The 14,336-nt window shown below is 28.6% G+C and overlaps 1 protein-coding gene and 1 pseudogene across 1 annotated transcript; both read left to right on the top strand.

The window, feature by feature from the left end:
* The first annotated feature begins 216 nt into the window (after nt 1-216).
* Nucleotides 217-12,506, top strand: LOC129957016 (leukocyte elastase inhibitor-like). Its single transcript, XM_056069123.1, has 2 exons — nt 217-324; nt 7,580-12,506. The coding sequence occupies exons 1-2, from the start codon at nt 307-309 to the stop codon at nt 8,720-8,722; spliced, it is 1,161 nt and encodes a 386-aa protein (XP_055925098.1). The 5' UTR covers nt 217-306; the 3' UTR covers nt 8,723-12,506.
* LOC129957017 (serpin B3-like) lies at nt 3,894-14,114 on the top strand (annotated as a pseudogene).
* The last annotated feature ends 222 nt before the right edge of the window (nt 14,115-14,336 follow it).

The following is a 14,336-nucleotide window of genomic DNA, read 5'->3' as shown; positions in this document are numbered from 1 at the left end:
TCTCTAATGCAACATTGTTACGGAGTGTAAAAAAAAAAAAAAAAGAATGAATGAAAGAACAAGTTCTTTCTCAGCTTTGAAAAAAATATTTAAAATAATTCTTCAGGGAATTTTGAAAAGTTAATAAGATTGCAACAAACAAAACAAAACAAAAAAAAACAGGCATCACCATAGCAACTAAGATGAAGTTCAAGTGTTTACCTTTATTCCCTACTCCCCTTCATCCACACACGCATGCTATCTCAACAGAACTTCCGCTTAATATAAGATTCATATCAGACAGAAACTCCTACCTTTACAGTATTGATGATAATGGCTTCTAAGGTAATTCTCACTTTTAATAAATATGATGGAAAATTTTATTGTTGAATTTATTTCATCTTTTTTACTTCATTTGTTAAAAAAATCATTTCATTCTTTCTCATCTTTTTTTCAAAATGATTACTTAACTTACTGTTACTTACTGATTACTTAATTGTTACTTAACTGATGTTGTTTTAAATCAAAATAAAATTAGAATTATTGAAATTGTAAAACTTTTTGAATATCTAAGTAATCAGATATGGCGAAAAATACATAGAAAACATTTTAAATCTGAATATATATATTTGTTTATAGAATAATGAAATTTAAACTGTATTTTGTACATAAATTTCACTTTTGATTATTTAAAATATCATAAAAATTTCATATTTATTAAATTATTTCTTTATAAAAGAAGACTTTATCTGAGTTATTTTTACAGTTTATGAACCAAGGAAAAGTGTTTGTATACCTAATGACAATATTTTGTTTTCAAATGAAAATAAATTTTAAATCAATTAAAACTGATGTCCAATTTATACTCTTTCCATTAAAGCTATTTATATTAAATTCATAATTCTATTGCTTTCTTGATCAGTGTCTTTTATTTACATCAAGGTATTAACTTTAACAGAAATTTTTAATATGATGTTTTCATCTTTTTCCATTCTTACTATTAATTTACACTCTCCTTATATATATATATACATATATATCTTGTTCAAATTTTATATCTTTAATCTTATATCTTAATTTATATCAAATATATTTTTTAAAACTTGTAGTGGATGACACTTGATGTTAATACAGTTTTTTTTTCAAATGTTAATTAATTTATTAAATTTGTCCAGTAATTTCTGTTTAGTCGCCAAATCCGTCGCCGAGCTCTGAAATTACTGATTCGACACCTGATCATAAATAATATAAGAAAATAAGTAGGAATTCAGTTTAAAAAATTTTACCACTTAATATTGTAATTTTGTCATATATATATACATACTTTTTATTAAATAATTACAATTAATATAAATAATTAAAATAAAAAATTTATATATTTTGACTAGGTAGGGAATTGACTTTAAAATTTTTTTTATATAAATTACTTGTTTATTATGTAGCTTTAATTGCATTTTCATCTCATTCAATAAATGTTGAATTGAATTCATCAACTATTTGTATGGGCTTAGAGGTTTTGAGGACAGGACTGTATTTTTGTAACATTTTTTGGCAGTATTTTTTTTTGTTAGTACTTATCCCATGCTAATTTTTTAATTATACTTTGTATTTCAAGCTAATTTTTAAAATTGTTTTTCCTAATGTGCTGGATAATTATCAAACTATATTATTAATGTGAACTGGAGTTTTGAAACTATTTCTTGGTTATAGAATTCTTAGTGTTTAGGTATATAACATCTCATTTTAGAGCAATACTAGGGTTATTTGGGGTCGGATTTCGTAATGTTGAACCACGATCAGATGACGACGACGACACCTGAGCAAAAATTTTCCAGTTTCTTCTCTTGTTTTGTTTTTTGTTTTTTAACTCAGAAAAGTAGAATGCTTTTTAAAGTTTCTCTTTTAAAAAGGTTTTCCTTAGACAAATATTTTTTTTTTCTTCTTATTTTTCTAGTAATAAAGCTATTAAAATTTCTTCCAATTAATACTAACCTGAGTTATCTTTTTAAAAGCTGATTTCTTTTAATTTCTGAGTTTTTTTAAAGTTTCTATAGCATTCTAAATTTCTATAATTAAAGCCTTTTCTTTCTATTAGCTTTAATATTCGTATAAAAATTATTTTTTCATGATGTACAATTGGTACAAATTGTACTGTAAGTACTGTTTGTACAATTAGAAGCGAATTTGATTATTCATTTAAATTTTGCGTTAAAAAAATTTTTTTAAATAAATTATATATGAAAAATAAACAATTTCTATTTTGTGATAGTTTTCAAAAATTCAAGAGGAAAAGAATAAAGAAAGGATTAAGATTCATGATGGCTGAATCTCGGTTTCGAGATTCGAAATTCAGTTAACATAAAGAAGCATCTTGTAAGAAGTGTAAATAAAACACATTAAATATGATGTGGGGGGTTAAACGTTTTCTTTTTGTAGCGCTAAAATATGATTGGTTGTAGGTTCAGTTGGCCTTCTCTTTAAGGCTTAAAATTAGGAGAACCATTGAAAAATAACCTACACTTTTTTTTCAAAAAGAATTGTTTATATAATATTAAATAAACTTTCTTGAAAAATAAAAATATTTTATATATGTGTAATAACAAAAGTGATATTTGGCAGATAATTAAAAATTCATCTTTCAGTTAAATCTTACATTGTTTTGAAATTACTCATTAAAATTTGCATTTTATTTTGCAAAATTTTTTTATGGATAAAATTTTGAATTTTTACTTCTGTAAAGTATTTACTGCATATATATATATATATATATATATATATATATATATATATATATATATATATATATATATATATATATATATATATATATATATATATATATATATATATATATATATATATATATCTTAATCTAATTTAAATTTTAATTAAATTCCTATTATTTATTTTAAATTAGAGCCATATTACTTATTCAAGAATTTTCTCTCATTTCTTGATCCGAATCCTATTTTTTATTTGATTATTTACAAAACGCACTCAAAAAATTGCTAATGCTTTGGATCCCACACTACAAGTGAAGAGATAAAGATCCCTAACACCTACGCTTTTCTTTCAAAGATACCTATGACTCTCTTTTCTATATCGACACGTGTCAAAGATATCTCTATCAGAATCTCTTAGTAAAAACACTGAGGGAAAAACTTCTTACACCTGCTGCTTGTCGCCCTATGTATAGGACGCGTTTTTTCACCGGTTATTCAATAGTGTAAATCATGTTCTCCCGTAGAAAAACTAATTGAAATTCATTCAAAATGTGTCTATATATTCTATATAATATATATTGGGTTGGCAACTAAGTAATTGCGGATTTTTTTTAGAAAATCAAAGACAATTTTTTCATGGAACTAAATAACTTTATTCTGTAATGTATTGCCCATTTTGATCAATGATCTTTTGCCATCTTTCAGGCAGTATCATAATCCCACGTTCATAAAACTTCTGGTTTTTATTAGCAAAAAACTGAATTATTAGCAAAAAACTGTACGATTTGACATCATCATCATTATTGAAATTTTTACCATTCAAGGAATTTTGTAAAGATCGAAAAAAAAGTAATCAGATGGTTCAAGGTCAGGACTATATGGTGGATGTGGCAAAACATCCCAACCAAGCTCCAATAATTTTTGCCGAGTGACCAAAAATGTATGTGGAATTGCATTGTTATGATGAAATACAACACCTTTTCGATTTGTCAATTCGGGCCGCTTTTCTTCAACTGCATTGTTTAATTTCGTTAGTTGTTCAATGTAGATATCAGAATTGATCGTTCGGTTGGGTGGTAAGAGTTCAAAGTAGACAATTCCTTTGTAATCCCACCAAACTGATAACAAAACCTTCTTTTGATGAATATCAGCTTTTGATGTTGTTTGAGTTGGTTCACCTGGCCTGCTCCTGGATCTTTTCCGCTTGATATTGTTGTAAACAACCCATTTTTCATCGCCAGTTATCAGTCGTTTTAAAAATGGATCATTTTCATTACGTTTCTTTAGCAAATCGCAGCTGTTAATGCGTTGCGTTAAATGCGTTTCTTTCAGTTCGTGAGGAACCCATGTACCGAGTTTTTGAACATAGCCAAGTTGTTTTAAGTGATTTTCAATGCATGTATGTGATACATGAAGCTTTTCTGCAATCTCACGTGTTGTACTGTGGCGATACGAATCGATTATTGCTTTGATTAGGTCGTCATCAACTTCAACTGGACGACCAGAGCGTTTTTCATCTTTGAGTGAAAAATCACCAGAACGAAATTTGGCAAACCAATTTTGACACTGCCGTTCTTTTAAGGCTTCGTCACCATAAACAACACATAACTTTTTATGAGCTTGCGATGCGTTTTTCCCTTCGCGGAAATAAAAAAGCAAAATATGACGAAAATGTTCCTTTTGATTTTCCATTTTTCAACGAACGCCAAACAAAAACTACGCAACCGATCAAAAAACTTTTTTTACTGATTGACAGCTGAATTGCCAACTATCAAATAACAAAATGTGTTTTACATTTGTACTACGTCTGCAAACCTGAAAATTCAACTGAAGCCATCTATGAGTGAAATCCGCAATTACTTAGTTGCCAACCTAATATATTCTGATAGGGGTTTCGTTACACTTGTCAATTTAGGTAAGGGAATTATAATTATCTTTTTAAAAAATTACCGTAGTTTGACTGATTTTTATCCCTTTCTCGGGGTGTGGGAACTTGCCGATTTCAGCAGTTTTACAGAGCTCGTAACATTAATTAAATTTTACAAAAAAGGTGGAATTGGATCAGAAAATAAGAGACCATTTTAGAATGTTAATATGGGCTAAATTAAGATAAAACTTTAGAAATTAATTAGGATTTAAATTGGATTTAGAGATATAATTACACACACACATATCTTATATTGAAAAATTATGAATTAGTCAAAAACATTAATTAAAAATATATTTACTATATTAAATCCAAATACCCTAGAATGCGAACTTTCAGAAGTCTTTTCTAATAGTGCTTTCAATATTTCTGCAGTTTTTGAACAAAATTGCTTATTTGAGTTTCTTTTTTTGTTTGTTTATGTGTGTGTGTTGCATTTGTAGTTAAACCATATTTCAGTGGAAATTCGATTTTGCTTTTTTTTTTTAAATAACGTTTTTTTTAATTTATTTCTAATTAATTTAGTTTCAGTTTATTTAGCCCAAATATTTCAAAACATAATATACGCTATAATATTTTTTGGTTTGTATTCTATTCGTAAACTGTGTGGTCTTAATGCACTCAATACAATGAATGTTGTAATCAATCAATCAGTTACGACACAAACAAGAACTGATGAATCGCGCATAAAACGTTATCAAGCCACGATAATTAGAAACAAAAATTCGCGTCGTTTTTTTTTTTTTTTTTTTTTAAATAAAGAAACGTGTTTCGTTATTTCGAATTTTTAAGTCAAGTGGAGGAGGTGACCTTTTAGTAAAGTCTCATTTTCTGTATCGGAGTCTTTCAGGTTCGAGATCCCATTTCACTAAAGAACCGTTGTATAAGCGGGCCTGTTGCAAGTTAAATCCGTTCTCCGGCCTGTGTGGTGTAGAACTCTGGAAATGAGGGTGCCAGCTCAGGTGTCGTCCTTGTCGTCTGACCGCGGTTCAAAATTATGAGGCCCGTTCCAAAACAGCCCTAGTGTTGCTTTAAAATGTGATATTAATATAACTAAACTAACTCAGGTGGTGGGTTTTTTTTTTTTTCACTATTTAAGTTCAAATATTTTTAAAAAAGTACTTAAAATTTGAATGCTTTTAATATTTTTTTCTATTGCGATGATAAATTAAATATAATGCTCAACATAATTTCTTTCAGTATCTAAACTTTGATGACAATCAATTCTTTTAAATGCTTCTTGAAACGTTATTCCGAAATACCATTTTTTTTTAAAACTATCATTATATTATCCGACTACGTTAAAAAGTCGATTCTTTTTTGCGAAAATATGAATTTTTTTTATCTTATATTTTTTATACTTGAACAGTTTTCTTTATAAAACTATTGAAATTGTGTTTCTGAGTCTATTTTTGTGAAGTTACACTGATTTCTTTTTATTTGCATTTATATACATATTAATGTTATTTTAAATTTTTAAAAGATATTTCCTCAAATTTTTATATTTTGTAGAATTTTCTTACGAAATGCCTTTTAAATTAAAATATAATGCATATTTTTTTGCTCAAATTTGATGTAATATTTTTTCTTTTCTTTTTTATTTCATAAGCTATCTACAAACTTTTAATTAAATAATTTGATAACCATAAACTAGAAGTGTTTTGCTTATATCTCTTTTAAGCTAATAAAGGCCCTTTTTCCAACTTTTAAAAAACATATGTCATGTCACTGGTATATTTTGGTTCCATAGATGTGTTTTTTAATCTTTTTTTGCAAAAATTTAAAAATATTATTATTTTAGAGCTTTTTTCCAAAAATTCATCTCGAAAGTTACCAAAAGAGATTTTTATTTTATCAATAGCCGCCTTTGGCGACCAGCTGATCCACCGGGAATAATGTTTGCATTTAATTTTTCAATAAAATTTCTTAGACATAGTTACGTTCCATGATAACTTCATATCCGTGGTACTGTCATGCATTCAAGCTGTATTCTTTTAATTGCCTTGCATATGTTCCGTTCATTGTGTACATTAACCCTTCTACTGTAGACCAATATCTCAAACTTCATAACTCTTCAGAAACATAAATGTTTGATCCGTCTGTCTTCTAACTTCTGCGGTTTTGTTGTTTCACTTTTTTTATTCGTCGCGTAAGCAACAAAGATATTAAAGAGAATCTTTTCTCTGTAATTTTCAGCAGTGGGTTAAAATCTATTGCCCACTGGCTATTAAACATTTGATGAAACAATTAAAACGATTTATATTTCAGAAAAACGATATAAGATTTTCTGAATAATAAGGTAAGAAACATTTTTTAAAAAAGTGTTAAAACTCAAGAAAATTTTGCATGACTATTGCAAATTACAAATTCATTTTTTTTAACGGTGTGAAATTATTTTTGTGCGATATTATTTTCGAAAATAATCGAAAATTTCTCTTTTTAATTAATTGATGTCGTAAATAAAATTTTAAAAAAATCACTCTGAAATGCATATTTTTAACATTAAAGGCATGCATGAGCCAAATTTGATAGCTCTTGGTCAAACGGTGTGGCTTGTAGAGAGGCAACGCATACACACATTCATTTTTATTACTAGTTGCTATTGGCAATTTTTGTAATCGACATTCTGGTAATTTACAAGGCAGTGCTTTCTGAAATCTTCAAAATTGCAATACAAGAATGTAGAATAAAGCCTTTTTCAAATGTAAAATATCAAACATTTTATTGTCAGGTTATATTTTTGTATGTGAATATGTACTGAAAATATTCGATTCTTAATAATAAAAAAAATATCACCGTTTTGAATATTATCTTTATTTAATGCTATTTTATTTTATAGTGCAAATAAACATTTAATGCTGCCAGTCAGTCAGCAAAATTAATCAGCAAACTAAATTAATTAAATAGCCAACAAAAAAATATCAATTTATTTACTGAATTTTATTTGTAGGATTCTGGTAAAGAAGCTTCGTCTCTCGACATAGCAGAGGCCAACAATTACTTAGCTCTAAATTTGTACAAATTGCTGTCGGAAGACAAAGGAAATGTTTTTGTTTCACCTTTCAGCTTGTCTGCTGCTTTCGCTATGTTGTTTCATGGAGCAGAAAAAGAAACCGCCGAGGAGATGAGAAATGCTCTTGGCTATAAAACTGCAAACATCAAAGACCAGGAACTGAAATCGTCTTACAAGAAATTATTAGACGAAATAGAGAAAAGTTCTGATGCTTACACCTTAACCACCGCTAATTCTGTAGTAATCCAAAAAAAGTTTCCTGTTCGGGAAAAATATAAATCGCTTCTGAATGATTTTTTCAAAGCTTATTTATGGGAAGTCGATTTTGTGCGCGAAAATGAAAAATCAGTTCAATTGATTAATGAATGGGTTGGGGAAAAAACACAGAAGATGATACCAAAGCTCCTGGAAAAATTGGATCCTGCCACTGTTATGGTTCTTCTTAATGCCGTGTATTTCAAAGGGTTTTGGCTGAATCAATTTGAGAAGAAGAAAACCCGTCTTGAGAAATTCAACATTAGAGGGGAGAAAAAGAAAAGCAAGAAGGTGGAAATGATGCATATTAACGAAAGATTTTCTATTGCCCAAAAAGAATCGTACAAAGTGTTAGAACTGCCTTATAAAGGAGGAGATATTTCCATGCTAATTTTACTGCCTAATTTGATAAATGGTTTGAAGGACTTGGAAAATTCTTTGACCTGTGATTTCCTTCGAGATCTGAAAGAGAACATGTGGACGACAAAAGTGAATGTAGCTCTGCCAAAATTTAAAATTGATTATTCGAAATCGCTGATAGGTCCATTTCATGAATTGGGAGTGAGAAGGCTGTTCTGTTCCGGTGCTCAACTCGGTGGCCTCAGCAAACAATGTGCTGGCCTGTGCGCTTCGGACGTCATCCACCAGGCTGTTATTGAAGTAAACGAAGAAGGCAGCGAAGCGGCCGCTGCAACAGCAATTCCTATTGCAGTCCGGTGCTATGTGCCTATAATGGAATTTATCGCTGATCATCCATTTATGTTTATAATTTATAATTCTAAAAATAATATGATATTTTTTATAGGTCGAGTGGAGGAACTGTAAATTATATGTATCGTAATTTTAAAAAAATAATTTTCTTAAAATGATATGAAAAAAATCTTTGATATCAAATTTAAAGATTCATTTACAGCTCTAATGTGCTGAATTTTTTAAGAAAATTTTTTATAGTGACTACGGTATCAACTCGTAATCAACATGATTCATTTCAAAATTTTCTCGCTTGTTTAATTTTGGAATGGATGTGAATTTTGTGGGAGATGATCCGATTTCACAACACATCTTGAGAAAAATTACAATTAGATGGCATTCAAGTTACACTTGACTATTGAGCTGTCAGGTGAAGTGATTCCTTTATGAATGTACGAATTATGAATAAGATGTTTTTTTTTTCCTTCATTAACGAAATCAAAAATATATTTTGATTTGAATTATATTTTGATTAAATGGTTTCTATGTTCTAACAGAATTTTTATCTATATCTATATCTATATATTTATACTTATAATAAAGATGAATGTGTGTGTGTTGTATTGGCGGTGTACGATCCAGACCATTTGACCTACAACTACCAAATTTAGCACATGTATACTTTGGAAAGGGATACATAGGGGGGATTTTTTAAAATTTTTAATTAAATATTTTAATTAAAAGTTAAACGAAATTGTGGCGTTTTCCCGCTATAACTTTCGAAAATATTTCCGCAAATTGATTTTTACATCATATTAAATTTCAAAAAATAATATTTTCAATGATACTAATGTTTTAACCTATTTTTAATGAATTTGTAAAAATAATTTAATATTTTTCAATAATTTATTTCGCACAAAATAAAAATAAAAGTTCAGTTGCAGTAATTGGAAAAAATTACTTTTATCAACGTATTGCTATTGCATTAACAAAAGATCAAATTTCAAAATAAGTTAACTGTTATTACAAATTAATCATATAAAGGTATAATTTTCGATTCGTGTATGTATGAAATATGATATTTTCTAAAATGTAAATGCAAGGGTAAGTTTTCTATGATCTTTTACAATACCTATATCACTAATTTAGTAAAACAGTTTTATTTAAGGCTATTATTGTTTAATATAACAAGATATCCACTGTAATCAGGGCCCAACAGCTAATATGTAAACCTTTAGTAATAGACATACATCTGCTATAAAAATTATCTAAATGAGTTAAAAAAATAATATTTTATGTAACTTTAGTCAGTAAATGTTCTGATGTATGATGGAATTTAAATTTTTACATATATATCCTTTGCCCTTTGAATCATATTTAACAAAATATTCTTGAGGAGCTAATACTTTAAATAAAAAGAGTTATGCACTCCAGTCAAATAAATAAATCACTAAAACTGACAGATTTATGCAAATTTGAATATCATTATTCTATAGAAACGGAATTTAGACCACTTCATTGACCATCTCAAAGAACATAGCCACTCATCTCCCAGGGTTTCTCAAGAGTGATTGTAGTAAAATTATAAAATGCTGATTGTACTAAAATTGTAATATTCGAAACTTAATAAACTGGTCGGAATTGACAGCCGAAGATAGAAACGTTTATTTATTTAAAAGTTGGAGTTTACATGAACATTTTGCGGAATGTGATTCCTTAGGACCAAACGACTTCTAAAATTTAAACTTCATATTTTTTTGAAGTATATTTATGGACCCAAAAAAATTATTATTGGTATCATTTAAATTCTTTTGAATATGGAATTAAAAACTGATTTTTTTTTTTATTATATCCGTAAAATTTTTGTCCGTGTATAATTTTTTTAATTTTTTATTATAAATTATGAAAATTACTCTGTAGTTCACATAAGATTCCAATGCCGAACGACTCCGCTTTCTGTTCTCATGTTAAAAAAAGACATGCTTGGTTTCAGTAAAAATAATGTCTGAAATTAATTGCAGTTTAATTATTTCCACTTTAATTTAAAATTGAATTTTACGAGTGCTGATAGAATATTAGAGAGAGATGCGTAGTACAATGAACAGGAATGACTTAAGGCCTACATAATAGTATAAGTGAATTATATGACTATCGAAATTTGAAACTCAAAAATATTTTGCTGAAAACCTGTATGAGACCAAATTACATAAATATTATTTGAACATTTTAGCGAGTATTGATACTTTTCGCCAAAGACAGCTAGTAAAGAATAAAGAGAATTTCTATGTGCAAATAAGGTTTTTTTATTTATTTTTTTTATTTTCACGTTTTTTTTAATTACTGCTTATTATTAAAACAACATTAGATCTTGGAAAGCTATTTTCTCAATTTTTTATCTTTTGCGGAATTTTCTTGCGAAAAGCGTTTTAAATTAAAATCTAATGCATATTTTTTTGCTCAAATTTGATGTAATATTTTTTCTCAAGATGTTCTGCAGTTCCTAAACTACAGAATAAGTGATGTATTCATTTAGAAATATCCTATAGTGGTTTTATTTCTTCACAATGAAAAAAAAATGAGCATTTTATTTCATTTATCAGTCTACTTCAATATTTAAAGAGTGGAAGGAAATGCAACTTAATTTTCAGTTCTGGAACTGGCTAATATGTTTCATAAGCTCTCTTCAAAATTGTAAGAAAATAATTAAATAAAATTTTAAACAAGAAGTGTTTTAGATCATACCTCTTTTTAACCGAAAAAAAGGCCCCTTTTTTTCCAGATTTTAAAAAACTTATGTCATGTAACTGGTATATTTTAATTCCATAAATGTGTTTTTTTTAATCATTTTTTTTTTTTTTTTGCAAAAAGTTTTTTAAAAAATTATTATTTTAGATAGTTTTTCCAAAAATTCATCTCGAACGTTATCACATACCAAAAGAGATTTTTTATTTTTTCAATAGCCGCCTTTGGCGATCAATTCATCCACCGGGGTTAATGTTTGTATTTGATTTTTCAATAAAATTGCTTGGACATAGCTACGTTCCATGATAACTTCATATCCGTGGATCATGCATTCAAGCTGTATTCTTTTAATTGCCTTGCATATGTTCCGTTCATTGTGTACATTAACCCTTCTACTGTAGACCAATATCTCAAACTTCATAACTCTTCAGAAACATAAATGTTTGATCCGTCTGTCTTCTAACTTCTGCGGTTTTGTTGTTTCACTTTTTTTATTCGTCGCGTAAGCAACAAAGATATTAAAGAGAATCTTTTCTCTGTAATTTTCAGCAGTGGGATAAAATCTATTGCCCACTGGCTATTAAACATTTGATGAAACAATTAAAACGATTTATATTTCAGAAAAACGATATAAGATTTTCTAAATAATAAGGTAAGAAACATTTTTTAAAAAAGTGTAAACTCAAGAAAATTTTGCATGACTATTGCAAATTACAAATTCATTTTTTTTAACGGTGTGAAATTAATTTTGTGCGATATTAATTTGGAAAGTAATTGTCGAAAAACTTCAAAATTTCGCTTTTTAATTAATTAATGTCATAAATAATTTTTTTAAAAAATCACTCTGAAGTGCAAATTTTTAGCATGCAAGGCATCTATGCCAAATTTGATAGCGTAGTTCAAACTATCTGGCTTATAGAGCGCCAATACACACACACGCACGTACACATTCTTTTTTGTTACTAGTTGCTTTGCCAATTTTTTAATTGACATTCTTCTAATTTGCAAGGCAATGCTTTTTGAAATCTTGAAATTGCAATACAAGAATGTAGAATAAAGCCTTTTTCAAATGTAAAATACCAAACTTTTCTTTGTCAGATTATATTTTTGTATGTGAATATGTACTGAAAATATTCGATTCTTAATAAAAAAAATGTCACCATTTTGAATATTATCTTTATTTAATGCTATTTTATTTTATAGTGCAAATAAACATTTAACTCTGCATTAGTCAACAAAAAACGTAAACAGTCAATTTATTTACTGTATTTTATTTTTAGAATTCTGGTAAAGAAACTTCGTCTCTCGACATAGCAGAGGCCAACAATTACTTAGGATTCAATTTGTACAAATTGCTGTCGAAAGAAAAAGGAAATGTTTTTGTTTCACCTTTCAGCTTGTCTGCTGCTTTCGCCATGTTATTTCATGGAGCAGAAAAAGAAACGGCTGAGGAGATGAGAAATGCTCTTAAACTGCAAACATCAACTGCAATAAAACTGCAAACATCAAAGACCAGGAACTGAAATCGTCTTATAAGAAATTATTAGACGAAATAGAGAACTGTTCTGATGCTTACACCTTAACCACCGCTAATTCTGTAGTAAGCCAGAATAAGTTTCCTATTCGAGAAGAATATAAATCGCTTCTGAATGATTTTTTCAAAGCTTATTTTTGGGAAGTCGATTTCATGCGCGATAATGAAAAATCAGTTCAATTGATTAATGAATGGGTTGGGGAAAAAACACAGAAGATGATACCAAAGCTCCTGAAATCCTTGAATCCTGCCACTGTTATGGTTCTTCTTAATGCCGTGTATTTTAAAGGGTTTTGGCTGAATCAATTTGACAAGAAGAAAACCCGTCTTGAGAAATTCAACATTAGAGGGGAGAAAAAGAATTGCAAGGAGGTGGAAATGATGCATATTACCGAAAGATTTTCTATTGCCCAAAAAGAATCGTACAAAGTGTTAGAACTGCCTTATAAAGGAGGAGATATTTCCATGCTAATTTTCCTCCCTAATGTGATAAATGGGTTGAAGGACTTGGAAAGTTCTTTGACGTGTGATTTCCTTCGAGATCTGAAAGAGAACATGTGGATGACAAGAGTGAATGTAGCTCTGCCAAAATTTAAAATTGATTATTCGAAATCGTTGAAAAAGACGTTTCAGAATATGGGAGTGAGAAGGCTGTTCTGTGCCGATGCTCAACTCGGTGGCCTAAGCAAAGAATCCGATGGCTTGTATGCTTCAGATGTCATCCACCAGGCAGTTATTGAAGTAAACGAAGAAGGTAGCGAAGCCTCTGCTGCAACAGCAATCCCTATATTTCGCTGTCTGCCTCCGGAATTTATTGCTGATCATCCATTTATGTTTATAATTTATAATTCTAAAAATAATATGATATTTTTTATAGGTAGAGTCGAGGAACTGTAAATTATATGTATCGTAATTTAAATATAATTTTCTTAAAATGATATGAAAAAATCTGTGATATCAAATTTAAAGATTCATTTATAGCTCCAATGTGATGAACTTTTAAAGAAATATTTTTATACTGACCACCATAACGACAGCTGTATTAACTTGTAATCAACATGATTCATTTCAAAATTTTCTCACTTGTTTAATTTTGGAGTTGATGTGCAACCGGAGGTAGATGACCCTCACAAGATGTGTCACAACACATCTTGAGACAATTTACAATTAGATTGTATTCAAGTTACATTTGACTGATTGACGTATTGCATATTTTTAAAGTTGTTTAAATAAATAAAATATTTCTCTAAGTGTGTTGACTGTTTGTTCAACGAAAAGTAACATGAAAAAAAAAAAAAAAAAAAACGAGAGTATATTGAGCGTTTAGTTAAAAATACGGTTAAAATGCAGAATTTTAATGCATGATATAAAAAATTTTTTAAAATGAAATTTAAAGGCTACATTCCATACACATTCCGTTCCTCAATCCAGTCCCCCAAAGAATCATGTTGCGATTCTTTTGGGATCACTTAC

This window comes from Argiope bruennichi, chromosome 11, assembly GCF_947563725.1.
Source record: "Argiope bruennichi chromosome 11, qqArgBrue1.1, whole genome shotgun sequence".
Classification (NCBI taxonomy): Eukaryota; Metazoa; Arthropoda; class Arachnida; order Araneae; family Araneidae; genus Argiope; species Argiope bruennichi.
This window is presented reverse-complemented; position numbering and strand designations above follow the sequence as displayed.